General features: G+C 40.7%; 1 protein-coding gene across 4 annotated transcripts in view; it reads left to right on the top strand.

The window, feature by feature from the left end:
- Window positions 1–25,052, top strand: part of rptor (regulatory associated protein of MTOR, complex 1) — a 176,147-nt gene that overhangs the window by 140,005 nt on the left and 11,090 nt on the right. The window contains exons 23-30 of one of the 4 annotated variants that reach the window (XM_061047764.1): window positions 6,664–6,767; window positions 7,575–7,752; window positions 7,839–7,949; window positions 12,395–12,500; window positions 16,764–16,878; window positions 17,013–17,137; window positions 18,479–18,604; window positions 21,617–21,664. In XM_061047764.1, the coding sequence (XP_060903747.1) occupies window positions 6,664–6,767; window positions 7,575–7,752; window positions 7,839–7,949; window positions 12,395–12,500; window positions 16,764–16,878; window positions 17,013–17,137; window positions 18,479–18,604; window positions 21,617–21,664 (913 nt within the window). The remainder of the gene's footprint in view (window positions 1–6,663; window positions 6,768–7,574; window positions 7,753–7,838; window positions 7,950–12,394; window positions 12,501–16,763; window positions 16,879–17,012; window positions 17,138–18,478; window positions 18,605–21,616; window positions 21,665–25,052) is intronic. The other 3 variants (XM_061047773.1, XM_061047782.1, XM_061047790.1) reach the window with 3 other exon arrangements.

Genomic DNA, 25,052 nt, shown 5'->3' on the forward strand with positions numbered 1-25,052 from the left:
CGAAAGACATTTTTTTTATGTGCCAGCAAATGTGCAGCACTGTCTGTGTGGCTCTGCAGCACTCTTCTTTATTATCACTTCCTGCTAATGCATGGAACTGAATCCAACCCCAAAAAATATGATGTCGCATTTATAGACATTTCCAATCTGACAGACAATTAGGTGAACAAAATCATTTCTATCAGTGCTTTAATCCCAAGACTGCACAGTCAAATGGATATGAGACTGTTTAATCAAGTGCTCCACCTGCTCATCACTGTTAAGGTCTCTTCAATCTGAATCCATCACAGCTTGGTTGATTTAGATTCAAGCTGACTAAGTTGAGGTTTCTGTGCCTTAAGACTGAACTAAATATTCAAAAGCAGAATCCTTTAATTCAGTTGAATATGGTAACCATTTTGTTGTGAAACAGCTTGAGTAAATAATGATGCCCTTCTTTGAATAGAAACGTTGTCTTAGCTACAATAACAACGTTTTACAAATATTGACATAAGAAGGTTGTGTCATTTTAATAGTCGGCATTCCTGACCTGACCTGAGTGATTTGCAAACAACAGACAATAAATCCGTCTTATATTTAGACTGACTTAGACATGACTGATTCTAACAAACACTGTATAAGAAGTGAAAGATCCTTAGAGAGTTTCACTCTTGCCAAGGAGTAAATCTACTCTTTCTGGATTTCTCTCTCTTTTCTCATTTCCTTCATTATCCCCTACCTTGATACCTCTACTTAAAATACAGATCAAAGATCAATAGGGAATGTTTGTCTACAGGTTTTTCTACCAAAAAGCCATGTCAAGAAATTATATAACTGCTCAGCAGGTTACAAAGTCCCCATCCACAGCTCCTGCAGCACATGTCCCATGTTGCCCCCTCTTCTTGGTCGGACATGTATAAATGTGTATGAATGGGATTAGCAAATACTGATGAACACTTCACATATCAGTCTTTACCATCAGTGTGTGAATGAGCGTGAATGGTTGGGTGTGACCTGTGGTGTAAAAGCACTTGGAGTTGTCAGAAGACTAGACAAGCTCAAGTCCATTTACCCTCTTGAGAAACAAGTACCAAGGAACTGTTTATTTTTTCAGATTAAACCTTATTAAAAAATAAACCCAATAATCAAGGATTGGCTTGGAGCAGTTATTGTAGGAGGCTTTAAGGAAAGTAAACAGCCTAACTCACAGTGTGGCCAGTTGACCTAAAGATCTGTATTTAACCTGACAGGTTGATTACTGCGTCCAATTAGATTACGTCATCAATGCCACTCTCCCTATCATTTGTTTCATAGGAAAAAAATACATGAAAATGTGATGTTTTTCAAACCGGGAAACTAAGTTGTTGAGACCATTAAAGCCAGTGATTTATGGAAAACATTGGCGGACCACACTTTATTTCTTATCAAATTCCTCGATTCATCAGCGGAATAATCGATAGATTACTCGATTACTCATAAAATAGTTTACTGCAGCCCTACTTGATAGTCTAACTTGATTCTGTTTCTATTATTTCAGCCCCTCCCCATTTCTGTTGAAAGTGACTTTACCTTGTTCTCTGTTAAAGTCTTTATATGTGATTTTTTGATCCAGCAGATGTCGCCCTTGAGCACCAGCATGAAACCAAAACAACTTGCGCTGCATTGTTGTGTTAGCATGCTAATGCTAGTGATCTTTATTATGCTCGTATCTTCACACTACATGTAAATTTACCTGAAATGAGCGTGATCTAGAAACACAGTTAAGCAGTGAGTACAGTATGTTATTCTTCTTTTCTCTAGTCCCTCAATTAAACAACTTTTATACGTGAGGGGGGAGGAGTCAGCCGGCCGTCCCGACGATGTAAACAAACTGAAGATAGGACTCTGAAAACTCTGAAAACATCACAGACAGTGGGACTCGGGTATTACACCCACTGTAGACAGTCATGACTCACAGAGTTATTTTCAGAGGATATACTTGATTTATATTATATTTAAGTGTGAAAAATCACATAGAAAGACTTTAAAGCTCTATTGATTTTGATTACCCTTGTGGACAAAGAGTAACCTTTTATCTCTGAGCTGATTTTTATCTAACTAGTGTTTTTTTTTATTGAACATCTCATCCTGATAACTTTTTACAGTCAAACTCACCTCAAGGCAAAGAGGCTGTTTTAGTAGCATGCTGTAAATTCCTTTGTCTTACACCTACCCGTAGGCCGAGTTTACAAACCTTTAAAATCACCATAATAAAGAATAAATCTTGTTTAGGTCAGAGAGGCATCAATTCTGTCTCATTAACAGCTGAAAACACCTGACAGGAGCTTACAATAAGGTGACTGGAATGAGATGTATCACATTTCAGCGCGTGAAGAGTCCAAGAAAGTTTAATTTGTCATATATATCATCCTAAATTCAAAACAAAGATGAGGATGGAAACGCAGTCCTGAATGTCTGAAAGGGAACTGTTTGACATTTAAGAAGGAATGCCTGTCTTCTACACCCTTCAATATCTTCTTATTGAAAGTTAATGAGCTGTTAAAGATGAAGCCCTCTCTTTTTTCTTTTCTTGCAGAAAGCTCATCAATAACTTAATCAGACAACATCCATTCCAAGTTCACAAGTGCTAACATCAGCCTAACTGGGAATCCAGTACTTTTAATTAGGATTTTAAATGTCAAATGTTATTGATTTGAAATCAAGGTCAGCAGCTAATTAAAATATATTTGCTCTCAGATGAGGAGATCATTAAATGCTTATAATAGCTCCCTCTTGCTGGGCTCATTGTCATGGGGGTCTTTCCCTTTTTTTTTTAAACGTGTTTCTTTGACTGAGTGATCGAGTTTGAGCAGTAAAGTTACAGGAGACTAGCAGACTAATGTACTTTTTAAGACTTGGGAGTAATGATGATAATACAGAGAGAAGTGTGTGCCAGAAAGAGCTCTCTTAGTTTATGTCACGGGGAAATAATAATAGACTTTATTTGGCATGGACATCACAGACACATTGGACGAACCAGATGCATTGTTTAAGTGTTTTAGCAAGCATGCTAGTTCTCAACACCGGTCCACAGGAGGCTTTTGAAAATAAAACAATTAAGATAGGGAGAAAAGTGATAAAACAGAGAAAACAATAAGGAGAGAATTCATAAATAGACATAAACCGTAGAGCAAAGGCAGCATGATCAAACAATTAACCAGTCAGAAGCTATTCATGTGAGCACTGTTGTTTTGATTTTAGCCATTGTTTGAGTCCTCTGTTAAAAGCGTTACTGTTGCTCTCTAGTTTTATGCCACTGGGCAGAGAGCTCCAAAGTTTTGCCCCCTTTGCAGAGAAAGTAGACTGGCCAAAAGATGTCTTTCACATTGGGACAAGACAATCACCGCTGATGGAGGCTCGTGTGACTGCCCTACGAGAGCTCTGACGCCTAATGGCTAATTCATATAACAGTGGTGACACATGATTATTTACACATTTAAAAAACAGTTTAAGATTACTAAAATTCATAAAATACAGATACATAAGCAGATACATTTTGGAGAGATTGGGTCAACAACTGTTGCCCGTTCTACAGCCATGACTGGGGGCTATAATTTGAGTGCCAGTTATAATATCCAGACACAATAGTATGCTACAGCTAACTTAGCCTCTGACATTTTCTGTACAACACCATTTGGGAGTTTCAGAACGAGCTGATGTAAATAACCTGATCTTAGATTTTAAATCCAAACTTCAAACAAGCCTGAATTGAGTTGGCCGAGGTTTGTCTATGTGGCGATTGGGCAGTTCAAAACGTTCTTAACTGGTAAGCTCTCACATTACCAGATAGTCCAGATACAGACCAGATGTCTCCTCAGATGAGTAGGAGGTTTGAATCGGTTATAAGATGCCTGTAGTCTGAACTGTTCCTTAGCCTATGACTCTTATCTGCAGCATCTTTATCTTCCCTCCATCAGTCCTTCCACCATGCATCATGGTGGGGTTCAAGCCAAGTGGTTTCTTTATTACTATTGCCAAAAATAATTTAAGACCTGTCTACCCTTAGAGCCTTGATTCAAATGAGAAAACACTAGCAGGGTACAGATGGAAGAAAGCCCTGGAGAAGAGATCTTGTTTACTGAATCCGTCACCCAAAGAATCACAAGGGACAACGTCTGAAGCACAAATTACAGATTTAGATGTTGAAACATAATTGAAGTGTTTTTCATCTCCTCCACCAGCTGAACCTTTCAGTAGTACCTTTAATAATTAAACAGGAACATTAAGAGGTTTTTTTCTGAGCTGTCATCACCTTCCACACCTCTATCCTAGCCCAGCCCACATTAATAGCTTAGTCTTTGTACACACACTAACTTGTTTGCCTTGTTGACTCGCTTTACAGCCAATTATTGACTGAGGAAGTGACGGGGAGCGGGTTGAAAAAGGAAGACAAGCTGTTTCCCAGCATGGAGTGTAGCAGCTGGTAGAGACGATTACCCTCTTTCCCGCTAATGCTCCAGTTTTCCATATCTTATATTCCGGAGCGCTAGTCAGCAAATTAGTCGTGTGGCCTCCTGTGTTCATGTGATGTTTATTTACCACATGTTGATGACATGCACATTTGTCATGAATAATCCATGAACAAGTTGCATAATTGTCATTTTAACTGATGAGCTTGCATCTTTACATACAGTACATGCCAGCAACTGGTAAAATGCATGTGCTCTTGCCTTAAAGGGAAGTTTGTTTGGTTTTTCTGCCTGAGCAGTGTGGGCTCTGTTAGCTCAATAACTAGCGGCAACCTCCGGTCTTAAAAAATGAAGCCAATGCGGAAGTGCAAAATCCTGCAGTTTGTCGGGTGTTCTCTTGAGGCATAAATAAACATGTTTACAGCCTGGTAAAAAAACAAAATAGGCCCGATTAGTTTTGTCATCATGGGCACACACTGTACGGGGGGTGAATTTTTTTTTAAATGGCTCCATTTAGATTTGATGAAAGATACGTGTTATCCATAGTTAGGCGAGTAGCTGACATGATTGACAGGTGGGCCTGTGGGAACGGTTTGTCATAAGGCTTAAAACCCGCCTCAGCTCCAGCTCTCAGCCTGTCGTTAGGTTGACTGAAAGTTCGGCTGAGACGGGATTTCCAACATGGCGGCTGCTGCCGATGAGCCTCCAGAACCCCCTGCTGTAACAGGTGGGTGATGTCACTCAGGCTTCATCCATTAGTATTTACAGTCTATGTGCATTATCCAAACTTTTACTGGAACTCTTGTTTGACACACAGTAAAGCAGTGGATACCCATTGAATGTCAAGGTAGTAACTTCTGAGTGCAGGACAGGCCTGATAACCACTCATCCACCCTGCTGCATTGTTGTTTTTGTGTGGAGCATTCACTAGTGTGGAGCCGCTCTTTGCTGCAGCCTGTTTGTAACTCTCAGATGAGCTTCTCATCATATTGATCTTGTTGTGCTGGAGTAGAAAAGGTGCTTATATATTAGTGACCAAACCATTTCCATAATAACCCTTTCAGCTGGCTTTACTGCTGTCTTCTTTCATTTCCAATTGCCTCTTAATGAAGCGCTAACAGCTTAGCCTGCTAACTGATGTCTTTTCCTCAGCAGGAACAAAGTGGATTGTATTTCTTTGTGTGTAAACTTAGCATTCAAAACTTTTTCCTCCATCTCTGTTTTTAAGACACACATGCACACACACACACACACACACACACATACACACACACACACACACACACACACACACACACACACACACACACAGATACATACATTTGCACAAACAAAATATACTTGCCACAATTCTGTAATTAGCATAGAAATCAAATCTGAGGCAATCCTAGGTAGTAAAATGTGTTTGCCTGTGTTAACTCGATTTACACTGTGCAGGGTTTGCTCTGCACCCGCCTTGTGTAAACAACAACTCTGCTATTCATCAGTGATCCTTTGCCTCTATTGTCTTTATTAAGTTTACCCCTCCCTCGTGAACAGCCATTAGACAGCTCACAATGAAGAGGTTATATTACCTTCTCCACTTAATGAGATAAAGTTCTGCAAATGTAGGCAAACTTTGTAAAGTGCTGCACTTTTCCAGCTCTGTTAAAGCAGGTGGAGTATTTAGATTTTATGCAGGGAGGGGTTCGATCCCCCAACTCCTGCAGAAACATGTAGATAGATAGATCCTTATTGTCATTGCATGTTATACAACGAAACTCTGTTGGAGCAATACAGCTGCAGCATATAAATGTAAAAAATACATCAAATGTACACATACACCAGCACACACACACAAACACAAGTCAAGCATACCTCACCCATACCCACATACACATTCATGTGGCTATGTCCTTGGGCAAGACACTTTACCCCAAGTTGCTTCCACTGCTTCATCAGCAGTGTGTGAATGTGTATGAATGGATTAGTGCATACTTATGGACACATTACATAGCAGTCTCTGTCATCAGTGTGTGAATGGGTAGGTGTGACCTGCGGTTTAAAATGTGCTCCATGTGTAGTCGGAAGACTAGAAAAGTGCTGCACAAGATCAAGTCTATTTACCATTTAATTTTGATCTATCCTCAGGTGTGTCTTTGAGGAAGTCCTCTTCTCCAATTGAACCTCTCACTCTATATGACAGGTGGGATGACTTAAGTCATAAAAGTTCAAAAACAATTTTGTTTTCTGACAGGCAACGATGAACGCCCGACCACAGAGGATCCTGGACTCTGGATCTCTCACCCAGTCAGCCCCAGCCAGCCCCACCAGCAAGGGAACGCACATCCACCAGGCTGGGTGAGGGAAGATCTCTCACACACATCAACACCAAGATATACCAAAACCCAAAACATGTGGATCGTGCAAACAGGGTTCATACTAGCAAGAAGATAGAATATCATTTGATGAACTCTGCAGCAGAAAGAACCCTTTAATGCCTCATCTCTTTCTTCAAAAGGAGTCATTTTAAAAAAATCTCCACAATGTAGATTGTGCCACATAGATATCATACGATAGGCTAGAAAAGCAAATGCAGGGTTTGATATGAACCATGGACAGATAGCTAGTGGGGGCAAAGATGTACAAGAGTCCCCCCCCCCCCCCCCCCCCCCCCATGGAAAACAAGATTGAGCCCTGTACTACAAACTGTGTACAATATAACATTACAGTTTCAAAAACATGCAAATATGTTCACAATCATATTAGTGATAGCTACTGTACTTCTGGAGGTGTAGCAGAAACACTCCTTCAACAACTGCACAATGGATCCTCGTCTTCTGTTGGATGCTTTTAAGCATTTGAAAGTAAATAAATACAATATACCTTTTATACCACTCATAACCTTCAGATAAAGCTACACATGACCGTGACTGTATGTGTTAATTAAGATAAATGGTTTATTACATTTAATTTCACTTGAAGAGCCACAGTTGAGGAAGACTATGTTATGTTAAAATACCTTTATTTTTGTTGTTTACAATGGTCTTTTTCATATGAAGGTTTAAATGATAAGAGCATGATAACTTTAAAAAGACGTTATGGATTTTTTACAGTTTTTCTGCCACTTTCTTTCTCATCATTACAATCACTTCTCTGTTCCTCCAGTGGCTCTCCTCCCATGCCCAGCACCAGCAGCTCCAGTCTGACCAACGAGGTGCCCAAACCCCCTGCCCGGGATCAGCCGGCCACACGGCCTCCCTACACCCCCACGCTCGGAGGACAGGCGCCTCACTCGCACCAGTTCCCTCGCACTCGCAAGATGTTTGACAAGGGACCTGAGCAGGTAGAAATCCTCCTCTTTATATGACACAGTTTGTAGGTCAAATTAACAGTAAGTTCTTTGTCGAATCACGGTTTGTGTTGCTTCAGGCGGGTGAAGACGGAGACGAGCCCTGTGGTCACAGGAACTACATCAGTGCCGTGCTGCAGACGGGCCTTTGTGATTGGAGCGCCAAATACTTTGCTCAGCCTGTCATGAAGGTAGTGTCACTGCCTGCTTCTCTTTATCAACCCGTCAAAGTCCTCACCTCTCACTCAGCCCAGCCTGTGAGAGTTACATGACAACCTTTTTATGTGTGATAATATAATATAGTTCTGTAATAAACCAGAAGCTTTTGCTTCCCAGTGATAATAGAGACGGCTTAAAGCAACATGTCAGCTGAGTAATTGTTTCAATAAAAGGCAGGTTCAACATTACTGAATTTAACAGGAAAAGAGCAAATCCATCCTTTTTCAATCAATAATTTAAACATCTTTTTTTTACTATTCCTATGCCAAGCAATCTAGTTCTTGAACAGTGGCTTAGAGTGGTTGCATAGCAACAATGTAGTACTGATATGTGAGGTAATTCTCACTTTTTATATAAATATTTATGTGAAGTGGTGCCACAGGTGCTCGTTTGTCATCCGTTTTATTTAATGGCCCCAGGAGTGGCTTAGTCATCTGAGGACATGGCCTCTGTGTTACAGAATTCATTTTAGAAAATAATAATACATTGAACAGAGAACAGCAGGGCCGGGACCAATCCCAGGGTTAGCAACTACCTGCTGCTAAAACCAAGATGGTTTCACTGAATAATCCAGCTCTCTGACTGACTCCAGTGGGGAAAAGATTAAAAGAAGTGATTCTTACTATGCAAAGGAGTTGGTGTCAATTCCTTAAATATTAAATCACACTACCCCCTCTTTGTGCATGCTGAACATGTCATCCATTCTTAGATTAAATTAAGCTGAAGCAAATGGTTTCAGTGTGTTTTGTTGAGGTGAAACAAAGGAGGAGGGTTCTTTTTTGAAAAAAAGAGTAAAACTTGAGGGTCAAATAGAGGAGAAGATAAAAAGTTTAAGCAGTGGAGAGAAGATTAAAATGAGAAAATAATCAGAAAATATCAACACAAATACATTTGAGACCAAAGAGAGGAGAGAGAGCTGGAGAGAGAGAGAGCACACATACACACAGTCAAATTAAGAGATGAGGAACATAAAATATTTAAAAAAGGAGAACAGACAGCATGCAGCTAGAGGTGGAAGGAGATTCACTCTTTACAAAGGGCATGATATACAGAGCGATCGGGACTAAAGGAAGATGGAGCCAGAAGCAGCAACAAAAGGCCATGAAAGATAGAGAGATGATTGGATGAAGAGTCAGTGAAAGGGGAGGAGGGGGAGAGGGATTTTTGCCGTATCGCAAATCAGAATGCTGTGTGAGCAAAATTTTGAGTGCTGTCATAAAACTCCACTTCGTTACAAAGCTGTGTGTGTGTTTGAGAGTGTGCTTCGAAGTCTGCACATAGGTTATCATATCACTGTGTCAGCAGCATGAGAACAAAAAGAGTGTATCCATACCAACAGTTTTGGCAAGGACATTGAAGACTTTCTTCACATGAGAGAGAATGTTATATAAAAAAGACTTGTCCAAAAATGTGTTACAAGTTAATAGTAGTGAGAGAAAGAGCTAAAGCAGAGCTCACACTGTTTACTGTTTATCATACAATGGGTTTGACTCTCGGGTTCCAATGAAGGGAAATCTAAATGTCACAACATACAGTGATTATTTACACAGTGTAAAATGGGTTGCACCATAGTTACTGCTTCTCAAAGGACTGCTGCTGCTCTTCCTCTTTCAGTTATAGTGAGACTCTCTTTGTTAAGTAATATCTGCCTGTTACATCGATGTCTTCCAGGCTCCTTTGATAAAAAGCTAACCATGCAGTACAAAATAGTTTCTGGTTAACTGCTGCTTCAGTGGTTTTTTTATTAATATTATTATTTATTAACACAAGCCCTTTAAGACAAAAACACAGTCCATGCTGGTTTTAGTTTGGTTAGTAGAGCAGGTGCCCCCCCTATACAGAGGTTACAGTCCTCAAGTCATGGGCCTCATGTTGGACTCCTGTCCTGACCCTCACTCTCTGCTCACCACGTTTTCCTTTGATTTCAAACCTTTCATCTGCATTTTATGTGGCCAATAAGGCTATTTGATCGCAACGGGCCAATGAGAACCAGGGCACACACTCCGTAATGCTGTAGTTGGTACAGGTTTAGTTTCATGTTCTCATCAAGCAATCTAGTGGAGCAGGTCCTTCACTGTTTGTCCCTGTTAGTCATTCAAGTTACAAAAATATTAGAAGGAATAGGGCCCAGTTTTAAAAATACTGATACTTTAGCACACAATAGTTATGTTTGTACTGATTCAATCTTTGATGCTGCAACTTGATGTGGTTAACCCCTCATGTGAAACTAACAGCAGACACTAGGAACTTTAAAAAGGCTTTGCTCACAAAGTAACGTAATTCTGAAACTTTTAATACTTCCGGGTGCCGGATAGCCTCACGTTTATGTACGCAGGCTGAAGGCTGAACTATTCAGAGGCAGTAAAGCTGCAAATCTATTCCTCTAGTTAGCATATTACATATATATATATTGACATGGGTGTAATACTTGTGCACATTTGTATGTTATATGTTTTACTCGGGATTTAACTGTAAATCCACAGCATGTAGACGTCTTTGGAGAATATATGCAAGGGTCTCGCACACATTTTTTTTTTTACCTCAGGGCCTCATTATACAGCACATTAGCAGCTGACACTGTGCAGGACCACAAGTCAGGGAAGCGCAGTATCAGCTGGCTTAGCGCACACACACACACACACACACACACGCACACACACACACACACACACACACACACACACACACACACAGACAGTGCACAGTATATCTCTCCCTCAGCTGTGGGGATATGTCAGCCTCAGTCTGACTACTAAATGTGCCTCCTCTCAGGCTCAGTCAGGATCCTTAAACCCAAGAGACACTGTATGAGATTTACAGCTAAGTCTGAGTTGACCACACACTCCCAGAAACACACATTGTACATAAAATATCTCTTACACATATAAATGTATTCACAAGCTCCACGCTGTGTGTGTGTGTGTGTGTGTGTGTGTGTGTGTGTGTGTGTGTGTGTGTGTGTGTGTGTGTGTGTGTGTGTGTGTGTGTGTGTGTGTGTGTGTGTGTGTGTGTGTGTGTGTGTGTGTGTGTGTGTGTGTGTGTGTGTGTGTGTGTGTGTGTGTGTGTGTGTGTGTGTGTGTGTGTGTGTGTGTGTGTGTGTGTGTGTGTGTGTGTGTGTGTGTGTCAGGCTGTTTAGCATTCAGTGGGCATGGGGGCTTTGCTGTAGAAATGTGCTTAATAAGCACGTGGTGGCAACCAGCTCTGAAAGGCTCACACAATTACAGTTGTTTACGGTCCTTTGTTTATTTATTTGTGCATTAAAATGCATAATAATTGCAAAATGTAATACTTTCAAATGAAAATCGACATTAATCAGCCTCATATTGCATTGTGCATACCTTAATGTTGTGTTTAAAAAGGGAGTCATTCTGTTCTCTTAAAATAAAGCCAACACAAAATCTGTTGGGGCTGATTATGTTACATAAGATTTAATAAAGGTAATCCTTTTCATATTGTCCCTCTGCTGAACAGATGTGATTGTATAAAGCGAACTTGACACCTTGACTCATTAGCTGAGTAACCGCATGAGTCTCACTTAACATTGTGAACGGCAAAGTAATTTCAGGCCTCTAATGTGATGAGAAAATTGGAAAACTTTATATACTCAATGAGGACAACGGTGCAGTCTGACATCATACTGTAACCTCACAACCAGGGTCTAAGTCCTTTTGAGACAAGCTGCTTATTGTACTCTTTGCAATACAAGCACCACAAAGTCATTGTATTTAAGGAATACAAGGTGGGATTTAAAAGCGTTTTAGTTTTCTTTTCTTTTTCTTTTAGACTTTTTTGGAGAGATAGGACAGTGGATAGAGATGGAAATCAGGGAGAGAGATAGTGGGGATTGACATGCGTGAAAGGAGCCACAGGTTGGATTCGAAACTGGGCCGTCCGCTTGGAGGACTACAGCCCCCATACATGGGACGCCACCAGCGCCCCTTAAAAGTGTTTTCTAAATCAACATTACAGAAGTTTTATGAGTTTAGATTTGTACATTCTACTCATGTCATCGGTGTCAGGGACAAAAACAGTCGATTTACTGAACATCATCAAGAGGCCACCTTCCATAGAGAAACAGTGAGAAGAAGTTTAATATCAAAGCTCCAGGATCTGCTCTTGATTTCTTCTATCAGTTTTTTCCCAGATTGTGCAGGAATTAAACGTTATCCCTTTCAGTGTTCTTTATTATAACAAAGTCTTCTTTTCCACAACTAAAAACATTTAATTTCAGATTTTAATTTGGTTTTAAGAAAGTTTTGAAGCTGACATGCTGCACCAGTAGAAATATCTGAATCTTAAACTCTCTCTCTCTTTACTCATTCTTTTCAACTTAGTGCATTATTTATTTAGATACATGCTATATTTTATACTCTTTTTTTTTTTTTTTTTTTTTTTTTTTTTTGATCCACTCTTTCAGATCCCAGAGGAGCATGACCTGGAGAGTCAAGTGAGGATGGAGCGACAGTGGAGGTTTCTGAGAAACACTCGAGTGAGAAGGCAGAGCCGATGCATCACGCAAAGAGGTTAGACACAAGCACACACACACACACACACACACACACACACACACACACACACAGTGTATTCTCAAATGCACATAACAGCCTAAGTGATTTTATTTTTGGAAATCCATAGAGCTGTTTATTGTTTATCTTAACAAAAAGGCACTCTCGCACTAAAAATAGGATTTAATCCTGATCTCAAAGCCATTTATATTTAAAGGATTAATGTGTAAGATGACTACTTAGGTACATTATAAAGACCTTCCTATATCCTCAGACATTAAGGAAACATGCTATGCTGAAGTGCAGGCTGCTCATACAGCAGCGCAGCAGCCAGTATGTCCTACGTCTAAGTTTTGAGTCCGGTCCTGAATGGTCTGTATTTGTTCTGACCAGAGAAGGTAGGCGGTTTTAAGGCGACCCCCACACGGCCGTTTTAGACAATAGATTGGAGATCTCACCTTCATAAAAGGATGAAATTGTTGTCAGATGAAAGCCGATGTTTTCCTGTAGTGCATTACAGATAATGTGTTACTCCTTTTACTGACAACACAACTTTTTTCCTGCACACAGTAAGCTATGCTATGCTGTTTGATAATTAAACTCAGACTATAAACACAAACCACAAGCTTCTGACATACATAAAGGCTTAAAGTCAAGTTACTGAACGTGCACTGGTCTAAGTGGAAAACTCAAATGAATGTCGCTCTCATGGTTTAGTAAATAGGCAATTTCTTCATGATTTCACTTTCAAACACAAGATCTTTCAAAACATCACTCAAGAAAAAGTTTACTGGTAATTGAATTAATATAGATGAAAAAGTAAAAAATGTGCAAAATACTGATTTGTCTTTGACTATGAAACTTCAGAAAACATGCCGATTTAACATTTACAATGTGTGCGTTCTCTTTAAAGTCAAACTGAACTCGGACGCTGCTGTGATGGACACTCTGCGCTGTGATTGGTTATATTTTTCATGACAGCTCAACATAGATGTTTAATGTTTGTTGATGAGTTCTTCCACCCCAGCATGGCCTAGAAAACGTCGCAGTGCAGCTCTAAGAACAGGAAGTTGAAGCTTTGAGAGGGGCAACTGTCTCTTCGGAATAAAGGAATCTTTTTACTTTTGTATTAAAAGTTCTAAAAGATACAGAAACTCAAAATGGCTATAAAGGGTGAAAAAAGACACATTTATGTTGGTAATGTTAATATGTCTCTTTAACTGAATCCGACAGACTTTACATGCCAAGCTGAATTAAAGCAAAGGCTACTCAAGGGAAAACATTGACCCAGGATTCATTGTGACACTTTTTGGATGACAGGATGGACTGTAGGTCAAGAACCAAGCTATCAGCTGTTTGTTTGTTTGTAAGGTGCAGATTAAACAGAATCTCCTTGCAAAATAAATAAACAGCCAGCAGGTCAGAATGTCATTTTAAAGCTGAACAAGACTTTTGAACAAGATCTCTGTAGTACAGCAGCTTGTCAATCACAAGGTCTCGGCTTCAGAGCTGAGATTGTTTTGAGATTATAGACTCATTAGGAATGTGTTTATTGAGGGAATAAACCTAGTGAGAAGTGGTGTCATTTCTTTGTGCACTAGACAGACTTTTTTTTTCAACCAGTATAGACACCCTCTGCAGGTCATACGGAGGAATGCAGAAGCTTCTTTCACTTCTCTTTTTACACCCTTACACTTTTAACATACAGTTTCTGTTCAGTCAGTGAATGTACACACACTGTAATGAACAGAAAAAGCCCTGTGATGGACGATGCACTGTTTGAGTCCCTGTAGAATCACGGAGCATAAGTAAGCACTGAGTTTTTTTTGTGTGCCAGAATCATGTTTCATTCAATGTTCTGGAGCCTTGGTTGGGTGCCGAATCTGGCTGAACTGATCCAGACTACACCAGGTGTTAAAAGTGAGGCTTGGTTACAGACATTAGAGCGAGGGAGCAGGTGATTTGCAGTGATGGAAGAGCATTGATTGGTCAGAAACAACCCCGTTTGTGAGTCACAGGACTCCCCTCTCCCACACCGAGACACATAAACCCACACATTAAAGAGCCCATGGTGCAAGCATACACACAGTAATGTCAGAGCTCTCTCAAACAGAATACCTAACACCCCCTCCCACGTCATTGGTAGCCCCCTCCACACACACACATGCTATCACGAGGCGATTGACGTCAGAGCCTTAGTTCATGCACATGTCTCATCCTCTCTCTCTGACTCTGTACTAAATCATTGAATTCCCCTCAAAACTCACACTTTTTTTGAAAGAGAGAAGTAGTAGGGCTGCCCTCATTCAGTCTGTTCCCTCCCGAGAGGAACAAGACGAGAGGAGAGGAGAGGAGGAGGGAGAGGAAGGATGGAGGAGGTGTGAGTGAAGAAGGCAAAAAAAATACTTAAAAGTAAGAAGAAGAAAAAATGTACAAGACGAATATTTATGCCTGTAAACTCAGAATTGACTTTTTGCCTTTTTTGGTGATGCAAAATGTACACCCAGCATGTGCAGTTCTAAGGTCCTCAGGGTACTTTCAGCTTTTACAGTATATTCCATATTGAATTTTTACGTCAGCAGCTTAAAGAGAAGCAAATCGATGCTCATGGTGTGCCCAGCTTTTAACCACAGGCTTCCGTTTTTAAAAATAATATTTTCTCTAATTGCATTGTTTTCCGACAAAGATGCTTCTGTGTTGAATTCATGATAGATTTTTCCTCATTACTCTTCATTTCATTATGGCGGTCTCGAGAGTGCATTCAGGTAGCCAAGGACAGGCTGGCGAACGGATATGTGTTGTTTCCATGACAACATATGCTCAGGCAGTGAACTTAGCAGTTTTTTTTTCCTGCGTGCTCGTCCTGTCTTATTCTCCATGAAATCTGCCAAAGGGGTACACAACAAGACTATTTCTCTCTACCAAATCTCTAAGCATACTCTTTTTTTTCTTTTGGTTTCTACCACTGGGTTTGTGCACTCCTATCTTCTTTCTGTTCTTATACTCAGACATTCAGTGCGCTAAGAAATTCTGTTTAAAAAAAATAACAGTTCCTACTGATTTCTTTCTGTTCAGCCAAATTTGCTGCTACAAATTAACAATGTCCCTCAGGCGTTATTATTTCATCCTAATTTAGATAACTCGTTTTTTTTTTTTTACATTTTGCCAACTTAATTTAGCAGTGTGCATTCAAAGAACTATTAGATAGCTTGATTGTAGCCGGTGTTATTAAGAATGTTTCTCTTTATCTAGTCTGTAGGATACATGTGCAGACTGTGACTGTGTCTAAAACCTCACTTTTGATCACTTATTCCATACATAGGATATACTCTAAAGGTTAGCAGGTTATTGATATTTAGTACACCTTTAAAGTGATTTCAGTGTTGTGAAACCCGGGCCCTTTCTTTACATAACTTGTGGTAAAAATGTTAATGGGTAACAAAGTTTGCTTCAGCTGTTCTCTGCCAAATGGATGTAACGGTTGTGTTTAATCTTTCAAGGAAAATGTCCAAGATGAAAGTATGTCCACTATAAAAAATTATTATTATTATTATTATTATTATATTACTGCAGATGATAGGTTCAAGTCTTTATTGTAGGGTCTGAAAAAATGGCAAAAAGAATAGCTACAGATTTTGACCCAACATGTAGCTACATTGATCTTTAAAGGCACCAAACTCCACTGACCTAAAGTGAGTTTCAATAGGTCGAGGTTTAACAAATACCAGCATCCTCCTTTAATAATCATCTGCATTTGTATCATCACTGGGAGGTATAATGTTTCTCAATGGCAATTTCTTAAAACTATAAAATGGTTCACATTGCATGTTTGGATTGTGTAGAAAGTGTTGTACATGTCTTCTTTATTTAAAGTGCATTGTTGTCCATGAGCAGGGATCAGAGCCTGAACATTAAACAACCTGACACGGTCCTTCATCACCATGAACATTATTTCCCAATCACAACTCCCATGTGTCAGGTTTCTAAAGTGAAACTAAAACAGTCACACATTTTAAACACAGGTTTGTTTTCAATGGGCAGAGGAAGCAGATGATAACAAGAGGCTGTATGTTTGTTGAAGTCTGAGTTCTAGTGCTCCTTCCTGAGAGCTGAGTTAATTTGTTCAGCTTTTGCATCTTGCTTCAGGGTTGAACATTTACAGGTTTATGATGACAGGATGAGGGCACAAAGCAAGATGCAAAACCTGTGATTTTCCAATTTTGACAAATTTATCTGCCTTTCACATTTGTTCCCATCTTGGCTTGTCCCCCCCTCTTGCAGGTGTTTCCCGTCTGGATGATCAAATATTCATAAACCGCAACCCTGGAGTCCCGTCTGTTGTGAAGTTCCACCCCTTCAACACCTGCATCGCCGTGGCCGACAAGGACAGCATCTGGTCAGAGACAGAGAACACGCTCCCAGCTTTAAGACCATTATGCAAATCATTCACTTTGATACTCGATGGCTTCAAATGTAAACACGTCAAATAGTTAATTAAGGAGTGTGTATGTGTGTGTATATCTGCTGCAGCTTCTGGGACTGGGAGAAAGGTGAGAGGCTGGACTACTTCTACAACGGGAACCCTCGTTACACTCGCATCACAGCCATGGAGTACCTGAACGGACATGACTGTTCATTACTACTCACTGCAACAGGTACGTCACACCTGCACATGTACACAGATACAACTACACAGGAAGTACACACAGTACTTCACAGAGTAAAGACTCCAGTTAAACATTTGTAAGATTATTCTGGAGTGAGCCGTTCAGATGTGCACGCCCACCAGCAGAGTGGAAATCGCAACGAGACTCATTTGTAGCAGCAACGAGCCTTAAACACTTGACTCTAAGCCCCCCCCCACACACACACACACACACACACACACACACACACACACACACACACACGCACATACCGCACCCATGTGTATTCATCATCATTCATCATCAGCGCAAAGCAATTACCCTCCACGGCTTTATCTTCATAACCCAAAGAAACCGTAGCAAAAAGAAAAGTGTATACAGAGACACACATTTGTTTTGTTTTGTTTTGTCTTAGCAGTGTAGTATTAAACTTAGTGTGTGAAAGCTGAATTTCAGAGCATCCCTCCTGAGACCTTGTTAAGAGCGCAGGGACTGATAAATTTAAGTTCCATCTCATCAAAATGTAATGTGCACTTATTCAGCTTTTCTCCATCAGTCATGCTGTGAGGGATATCAGGGAGGACATTACTTATAAAAAATATACAGCATTAAAAAAGTGAAATGCAGGATGTAAATCAAGAGGAGGCTTTTTACGGCCTGTAATAGCTCTCTCATAAGAGTGCTCGGACATGTTTTATGTCGAGCTCGGTGTCTTAGCTGTGTTCAGATGGAGCTTTTTTTAAAGTGACTCGTGCAGCACTCTGTTTCTCACAGAACGCTTTCAGTGCAAAGAGCCTTTTAAAATGTTGCTTAACACTCTCTATTGATTCTTTTGAGAAGTGTTGGGGGGTGTGTGTGTGTGTGTGTGTCTGTGTGTGTTAATGGTCACGTCACACCGTGTGTTGCATGTTTTGAAAGAGACTGACTATAAATGTTTTCAGCAGATCTTTGCATGCAGGAATTCAAAGAGTGTCAAGTCCAACTGAGGAGCTCTGGTATTTTTGGCCTCTCGATGTAGCGATCCTTTGGATAATGTAATCAGGCTTTTTAAATGACAATCTGAGTCAGATCACAAAACAATCATTTCTAGTGGACCTTTATTGACCAGTTGCTTTTTTCTAGAAATACTATCGTGCAGCAACTACAGCCCTTCTCACAGCTGCCATCTGAAGTGATCCTCTGAAGGAAATTCTAAGAGTATTTGTACCTGTTCAGTCGTTTAGAACCCAAATTGTTTAAAAATAGGACCCAGGTTTAGGAATACCAGAATTCACCTTTAACCTTCTTCTGCTTTTTGTCTCGTTCTAACTGTATTCCTGTTTTCCTCACACCTTACTTCTCCCTCTCCAGACGATGGAGCATTACGTATCTGGAAGAATTTTGCCGACCAGAAGAACCCCGAGATGGTGACAGCATGGCAGGGCCTCTCCGACATGCTGCCAACCACCAGAGGTCAGCCGTCAGCCAGCGCTCACAGTAAAGATCAACACTCTATTTTACTATCCTCCCCCCATCCCCCCACCCACCTACCCACCTACCCACCCATACTCTAACTGTACCTCCTTTAGTAACATGACCACAGCCCCACAGTTTACTCCATTCCTCTCACACCTACTGAGTCACCAGGTAGGAAAGTGACAGTGAATTATTTAATCAATGGCTTTTTTGTTTTAAAAAAAGAAAGAAAGAAAGAAATTAGGTACTTAGGGTTGTGTTTGAATTATTTCATATCTGACTTTACAAACATCGATATGCTTGTAAGACCAGATTACAACATACACAACATATCAATGAAGCAACAGGCTCATAAATCACATACGGTGCATATGTGCTTTGACAATTTCAAGTGACGTATGAACAGAGGGTTGCCATAGAAACAAATCTGGTGATGTGACTATGAGAGGACATACAGACCGAACTGCTAAACCAAATTAAGGAGAATATGTCACACGTTAGTAAAGTGAGCAGGTTGAACTGTACCCCGACAGGCAGAGGGGTTTTATTCCACCAGAAGTTAGTTTTATTAATCCAAAAACACAAAATGAATCTTCAAATGCAACAAGTTAAAATAAGTCATTCGGTCTTCTGCAAGATTATTATTATCTGAAGATAGTTGATGATTCACAACTTTAAAAATGGTTGGAAGGAACAGTTGGCAATGACACCAACGGTACACACTTGTCAGAGACATGCACCCACTTCTGTTGTTTATCAGGTTACCCTCTCTCTCTCTCTCTCTCTCTCTCTCTCTCTCTCTCTGTCTCTCTCTCTGTCTCTCTCTCTCTCTGTCTCTCTCTCTCTCTCTCTCTCTCTCTCTCTGTCTCTCTCTCTGTCTCTCTCTGTCTCTCTCTCTCGCTCTCTCTCTCTCTCTGTCTCTCTCTCTCTCTCTCTGTCTCTCTCTCTCTCTGTCTCTCTCTCTGTCTCTCTCTCTCGCTCTCTCTCTCTCTGTCTCTCTCTCTCGCTCTCTCTCTCTGTCTCTCTCTCTCTCTCTGTCTCTCTCTCTCTCTCTCTGTCTCTCTCTCTGTCTCTCTCTCTCTCTCTCTCTGTCTCTCTCTCTCTCTCTCTCTCTCTCTCGCTCTCTCTCTCTCTCTCGCTCTCTCTCTCTTCTCTCTCTCTCTCTCTCTCTCTCTTCTTGCCCCGAGCATTTGGAGGCCATCGATTCTGGGTCATGGATGTTTTTAATGAAAACTGTAGGAGTGATTTTAATGCTTCTCTGAATACCTGACAACCTGTTGCATAAGTCTGATAATTAGCTTTCACAGTTTTTGACTTATTTAGAAAAGTTTTTCAATGATCTGTGACCCGTTGTACCACCATTAGCCCCTGTGATGACAGTCTTCTGTGGGTGGATAGCTTTCTGATATCATTATTTAAGCACATCTTAACATAGAATAAGATACATTTATTGCTAATTGGTAACAATGAGAGCAGGGCTGGCATGATGAGCGTCTGGCTGACTCACTTGCAGACTGGAAATCTGTGCAGAGGTGTTGACCGCACGCTGCGTACACATATGTGTCTCCATCATTACAAAACCATAGAGTCACCAGAGCTCTGTGGGGACCTGCAGAGAGGCGACACACTTAACTAGCATCACTGCCTGTCTGCCTCTCATGACACAGAATGGCCCTGAGAGTCTCTCCTCCTGTGGAGGATTCTCCTGCAGGGAGCCAGAGCATTGTTTTGACTGAGACTTTGACTGAACATTTAATGGTGTGCTTGTTATCCTGGATGTGTTGTTAGTGACTAGTGACTGAAAGCATCAATTTTGAAATGAACAGCCACTCGACTTTTCTGGGAAAGAAAGTTTGACTAAAGTGTCCAGCTTCAGTTTGTTGTGCTGAGATAATTTTTTAAACTTCAAAACATAATCTTTAAAAGTTTCTCCATCGCTTTCAGACACACACTACCTCCCCTCCTGGCCCAAACATCAGTTTAAAGTTAAAGGTTTATAGTTAAAGTTCTAGTGTGTGGAGCACTTCTCAGTTAGAATCATGATATGCTCGTGTTTATAGAACATTGCCTCTGTCGCATTAATAAATGAACAACTGGATGAAATATTTCACAAGTCTGTCTTTTTGTTGTAGCTCTGTAGGTAGTTCTACAAGACTGTGGACATTTCTCTAGGAGATTCTTGCAGACAAAAACTCTCTTTTTCACACACACACTCACACACACCAGACCTTGCGCATCCTGTCCTCACTCCACTCCTCCCAGTCATCCAATAACATGTTTTTGTGCTATTTTTCATCAGTGAACCATCTCTGCAGACTCTGTCTGTCTGGCTCTTTGTTACTTTGCTGGTTCGTGGATATTGTTTTGCGGTTTTACCTCATCTCGTGAGAGGCTGAACAAGGCGGCAAGCACTTTTTTTTTCCTGAGAGAGCTCACTTACACAACAATAAATCTTCCTGTCACATGTCATTGAGTCTGAACTAATGGATCTATTCATCTGACAAAGTGAAAGTAAGCCATACAGACAATTACACACCCAGAGTCCTCTTTTGTCCAAGCTTAGTCATATTAGAGCAAAATCTGAGCAGAGTTCTCAAAAAGAAGTTCTTTATTTGAGCTCACAATGAGCTCTATTGGCCATCATATCAGTATTTATCAATAGTCTTACACTGGTGTAGCTCTACTCTCTTGTCAGCTCTTTGGCTCCATGTCGAGTTTTTGGGATTCAGGCTGATAGGCTGGGGACCGTGTGCAGCTTCACAGCCCCTGTTTGTAATGCAGGTGCAGCTTCTGCTTCCCTCTCAGTCCCTCTCCCTTCACTCTTTGATCCCTGCACACTGGGAAAAAGCCACCTTGTTCATCTCTCTCCTGTTTGAATGCATATAGAGTGTATTCATGACGTCGTATTTTTCAGCGTGTGTCTGTTTGCATGCAAGAGGAGGTCCTTCTTAATTTGTTGCTTGCTTTGTTGCATTCCTGCTCTTCTCCCTCCCTCCCCTCTTCCACTGCCCCCTCCCCCCCTCTTGCTCGCAGGTCTTGCCAGAAGGGTCTCCATCTATCTTGACAGGAGTAAGCAAGGAGGTGAGTGTTTCAATTCTCATCTTCCTCATTCCCAGAAAACAAAGGTGTTGCGCTAAACAGCCAGCAGTGTGCCTGTTCTGTCTTATTCCCTTCATCTGTCCTGTGATGCTCGTTCACGTCATACTTTACACATCCCACTTAATCATGATAATAAGAATAATAATAATACATTAGTTTTATATAGCGCTTTTCTGAAAACTCAAAGACGCTTTGACAAAAACATAAAACAATAAAACAAAACAAAAAACGACGAGGGCAGTACAATGAAGAAGTAATGTAGAGGGGGAGGGGAGTTAGTGGTTGTAGGCAGTGATGAAGAGGTGAGTTTTGAGGGATTTGAGGACAGGAGGTTTGCATCAGACCTGAGAGTGTGGGTGGGAGTGTGCTGGTGGAGGAGATCAGACAGGTAGAGGGGGGCCAGGTTGTGAAGGGCTTTGTAGGTGATGGTGAGGAGCTGGGGGATGGGGAGCCAGTGGAGGTCATGAAGAACGGGGGTGATGTGGTCTCTGGTACTTACATAGATGTCAAATTGTTTTTGAATCTCTTGTTTGACTGTGCTCTCTCTTCAAATGGGCACTGTGCACATTAGTCATTTTCACCTCAGAATAGGTTCCTTATGTATAAAAAAGAAAAACTACCCTTTTTTAGCTTCTCCCAAAAGGTGTCACTGTTTAATTGGGAGCATGTTGGCGCTGTGTGATTTTGACAGCATAGAGCCCCCCATTGTGTGTGGCCGAAGGGATTAGCCTGTGATACTCCAGAGGAACCAGTTAAATCAGGGGACCATGGCAGGCACAGACCACAGATACTATCCCTGCGGCTACGGCACAGTTCACAGTTCTCCAATCAGATAGAGAGTCCTTCTAATTAAGTTCTGTGTAGAGAGGCACATGCTGTGTCCTGCTCTACCTGGTGTCTCGTTGACATCTTGGAGACATGGAGTCTACTTATCATGCAGAAGATCTGACTCCATAGGTCATCTTTTTAAAACTACAGTTTAGAGTTCAGAAAAGCGTTCATATTTAGTTTGAATAAATGTCAAATACATATGTGCCCTCTGATTTGTAGCGTTAAACACTGGCGTTAAAAACCATGATTCCCTCAAGAGTTCAGCTTCTTCTTCAACTTTGACTTCACATCACAAAGCTACAATCCCATTTAGTGAGTCATCAAAGTTTGCCTAGAACAAATCTTTAAGTGATCCTCCTTGTTTTAAAACATGGAAATTATTTAGAAAATAACTTGAAGCCTCCTGAGCACAATAAACAGGTCAGTGTTTTGCTCATTTCTGGAAGGACATTTATTCCTCAGTTTACAAGGTGTTTCACAACCCAGCAGGCAAAAGCCTTTTTTGCTCCCCAAATGTCAGATCTCATCCGACAAAGTTTAGAGAAATGCCAGAGCAGGGGAGTCTCCCATGGATAATATCATCTTCTATTAGAGGCACATTCATGCTAGTCAAGTCCCAGTAATCCTGGATGAGGTTTATTAACAGAGTCTTAGAGGGCATTTTCAAAGCAAACCGGATGAAGGAAAGAGAGGGGGGGGAACTCTGAGGGAGAGAAGAACCGGGAATGCCGCCGTCCCCTAGTTTATTGAGCTGCAGTGTGTGTGGGAGAGCTAGTCAATCACAGGAGATAATGGTGCAGAATAAGAATGCAGAGGAAGGCGTCTTCTCCACAGAGCACCCAGAGGGTTAAAACAAAAATATTTCTGAAAAGGAATAGATAAATATATCACAAATTAGGGTTTGTATAGACACACTGGCACAGGAACAAGATGATCTACTACGTCTACTGGCATCGCAGCTTTAAGTCAACTTAAAGAAGCCTTCTTTTTTGCTGCTTACAGTATAATTTCTGTTTCTGATATATTTATTGAGGGAGCACTTTTGATCTCAAGCAGGAAGGTAAAGAGACCAGGCTTAGGGAGAGAATGTACATAGAAGCTATCTTTACCTCCACCTCTGAAGAGTGGTAAGATTTACAGCTGAGGGAACATTGCCCACACTCCTTTGCTCCTGCTCTTCCTTCTCACATCTCTGTTCTCCATGTTGTATCGATTTCTGTGTGGGTAACTAAGACCCGCTCAGGCTCACAAAGGCTCCCTCTCTGAGGCAGATTTTTAACCCCTTTTGAACGGCTCAGTGAGGACCACAATAGAAAAAAAACTTAGAGTGGGGTTTTAGGATGCAGCTCTGACCCCCTGAACTCCCTGCTAACTTCTTTGATTAGACACCAGTGAGGACTAAGAGGCCTGAAGTACAGAAGAATAAGAGAGAATGAGGAAAATATTTTAGATGCAGTGGAAGAATGTGGCTACCAGTGTGACTGGTCAATGGTGGAACTGGCCTGGACTCCAGAGCTCTATGGGTCTGAGAGACAAATGTTTACTGTGTTGACTTGTGCTCATTTAAGGGATCCTTCATAGCAACCATGCTTTGTTAGTCAGTCTTAAGTGTAGCTTGGATATGTTTTTCATAGTTTTATAGTCTTTCTACTAATTATGGTAACATTTAACTTAATAAACTAATACCTGACACCTCGGAATATATCGCCATGGCAACAACAAGGGAGCAATAACCTTGGTCAGACTCCAGAGCCACAAAATTCAGGGCCAAATGTCTTTACAGTATATCAGCATTATCTTTAAGTTTGAGGCTGTCTTGAGGGTCAGTCTGTCAAAGTCTAATTTTAAGACCTTTGTTGATTTCGTTTTTTTGTTTTCACCAGTGCTAATCTTTACACCATTTTCTAATTTAGTCATAGTCTCCTGACAAAAATGTCCTTTTATATTTAGTCAGATAGTAGTCATTTGTTATTGATTTAATTTAGTCAATTAGTCACTGTGTAAAATCGCACATAATTTTAGTTGACGAAAATAGAAGATATTTTAGTCAACAAAATCAGAAGCAAACTTTTATTTTGATTATCAGAAGCTCCAGGGGGCGGGGCTTCACGAACCTGCAGGCGAGAGGCTCCAGGCTGCACATTGTTGCACTCACCACACACACACAACTTTGATGAAGTATGGTATGGTTTACAATGATTTCAGAACGGGGTTTAACGCTTCTTTATCAAGTGATAATCCTCACTTGTAATGTAGTTTTCGTTTCCTCACATTTTCGTCAATTAGATGAAGTAATATTATTTATCAAATCGTCAAATAACGGAGTTTCGTCTCGTCATCGTCATAGTTGACTAATTTAAAAAGACCTTCGTCAACGAATATTTTCGTCATTTATTTCGTTGACGAGATTAACACTGGTTTTCACCTACTCCTATGATTGTTATTATGATTTTAAATCAGATGTACATTAGTCCATCCTGAGGCTGTGTAATGTTCAAACACAAAAAAAAGCACCAGGTGGAAGGAGTGAAAGGAACGG

The sequence above is a fragment of the Labrus mixtus genome, chromosome 2, assembly GCF_963584025.1.
Source record: "Labrus mixtus chromosome 2, fLabMix1.1, whole genome shotgun sequence".
Lineage (NCBI taxonomy): Eukaryota > Metazoa > Chordata > Actinopteri > Labriformes > Labridae > Labrus > Labrus mixtus.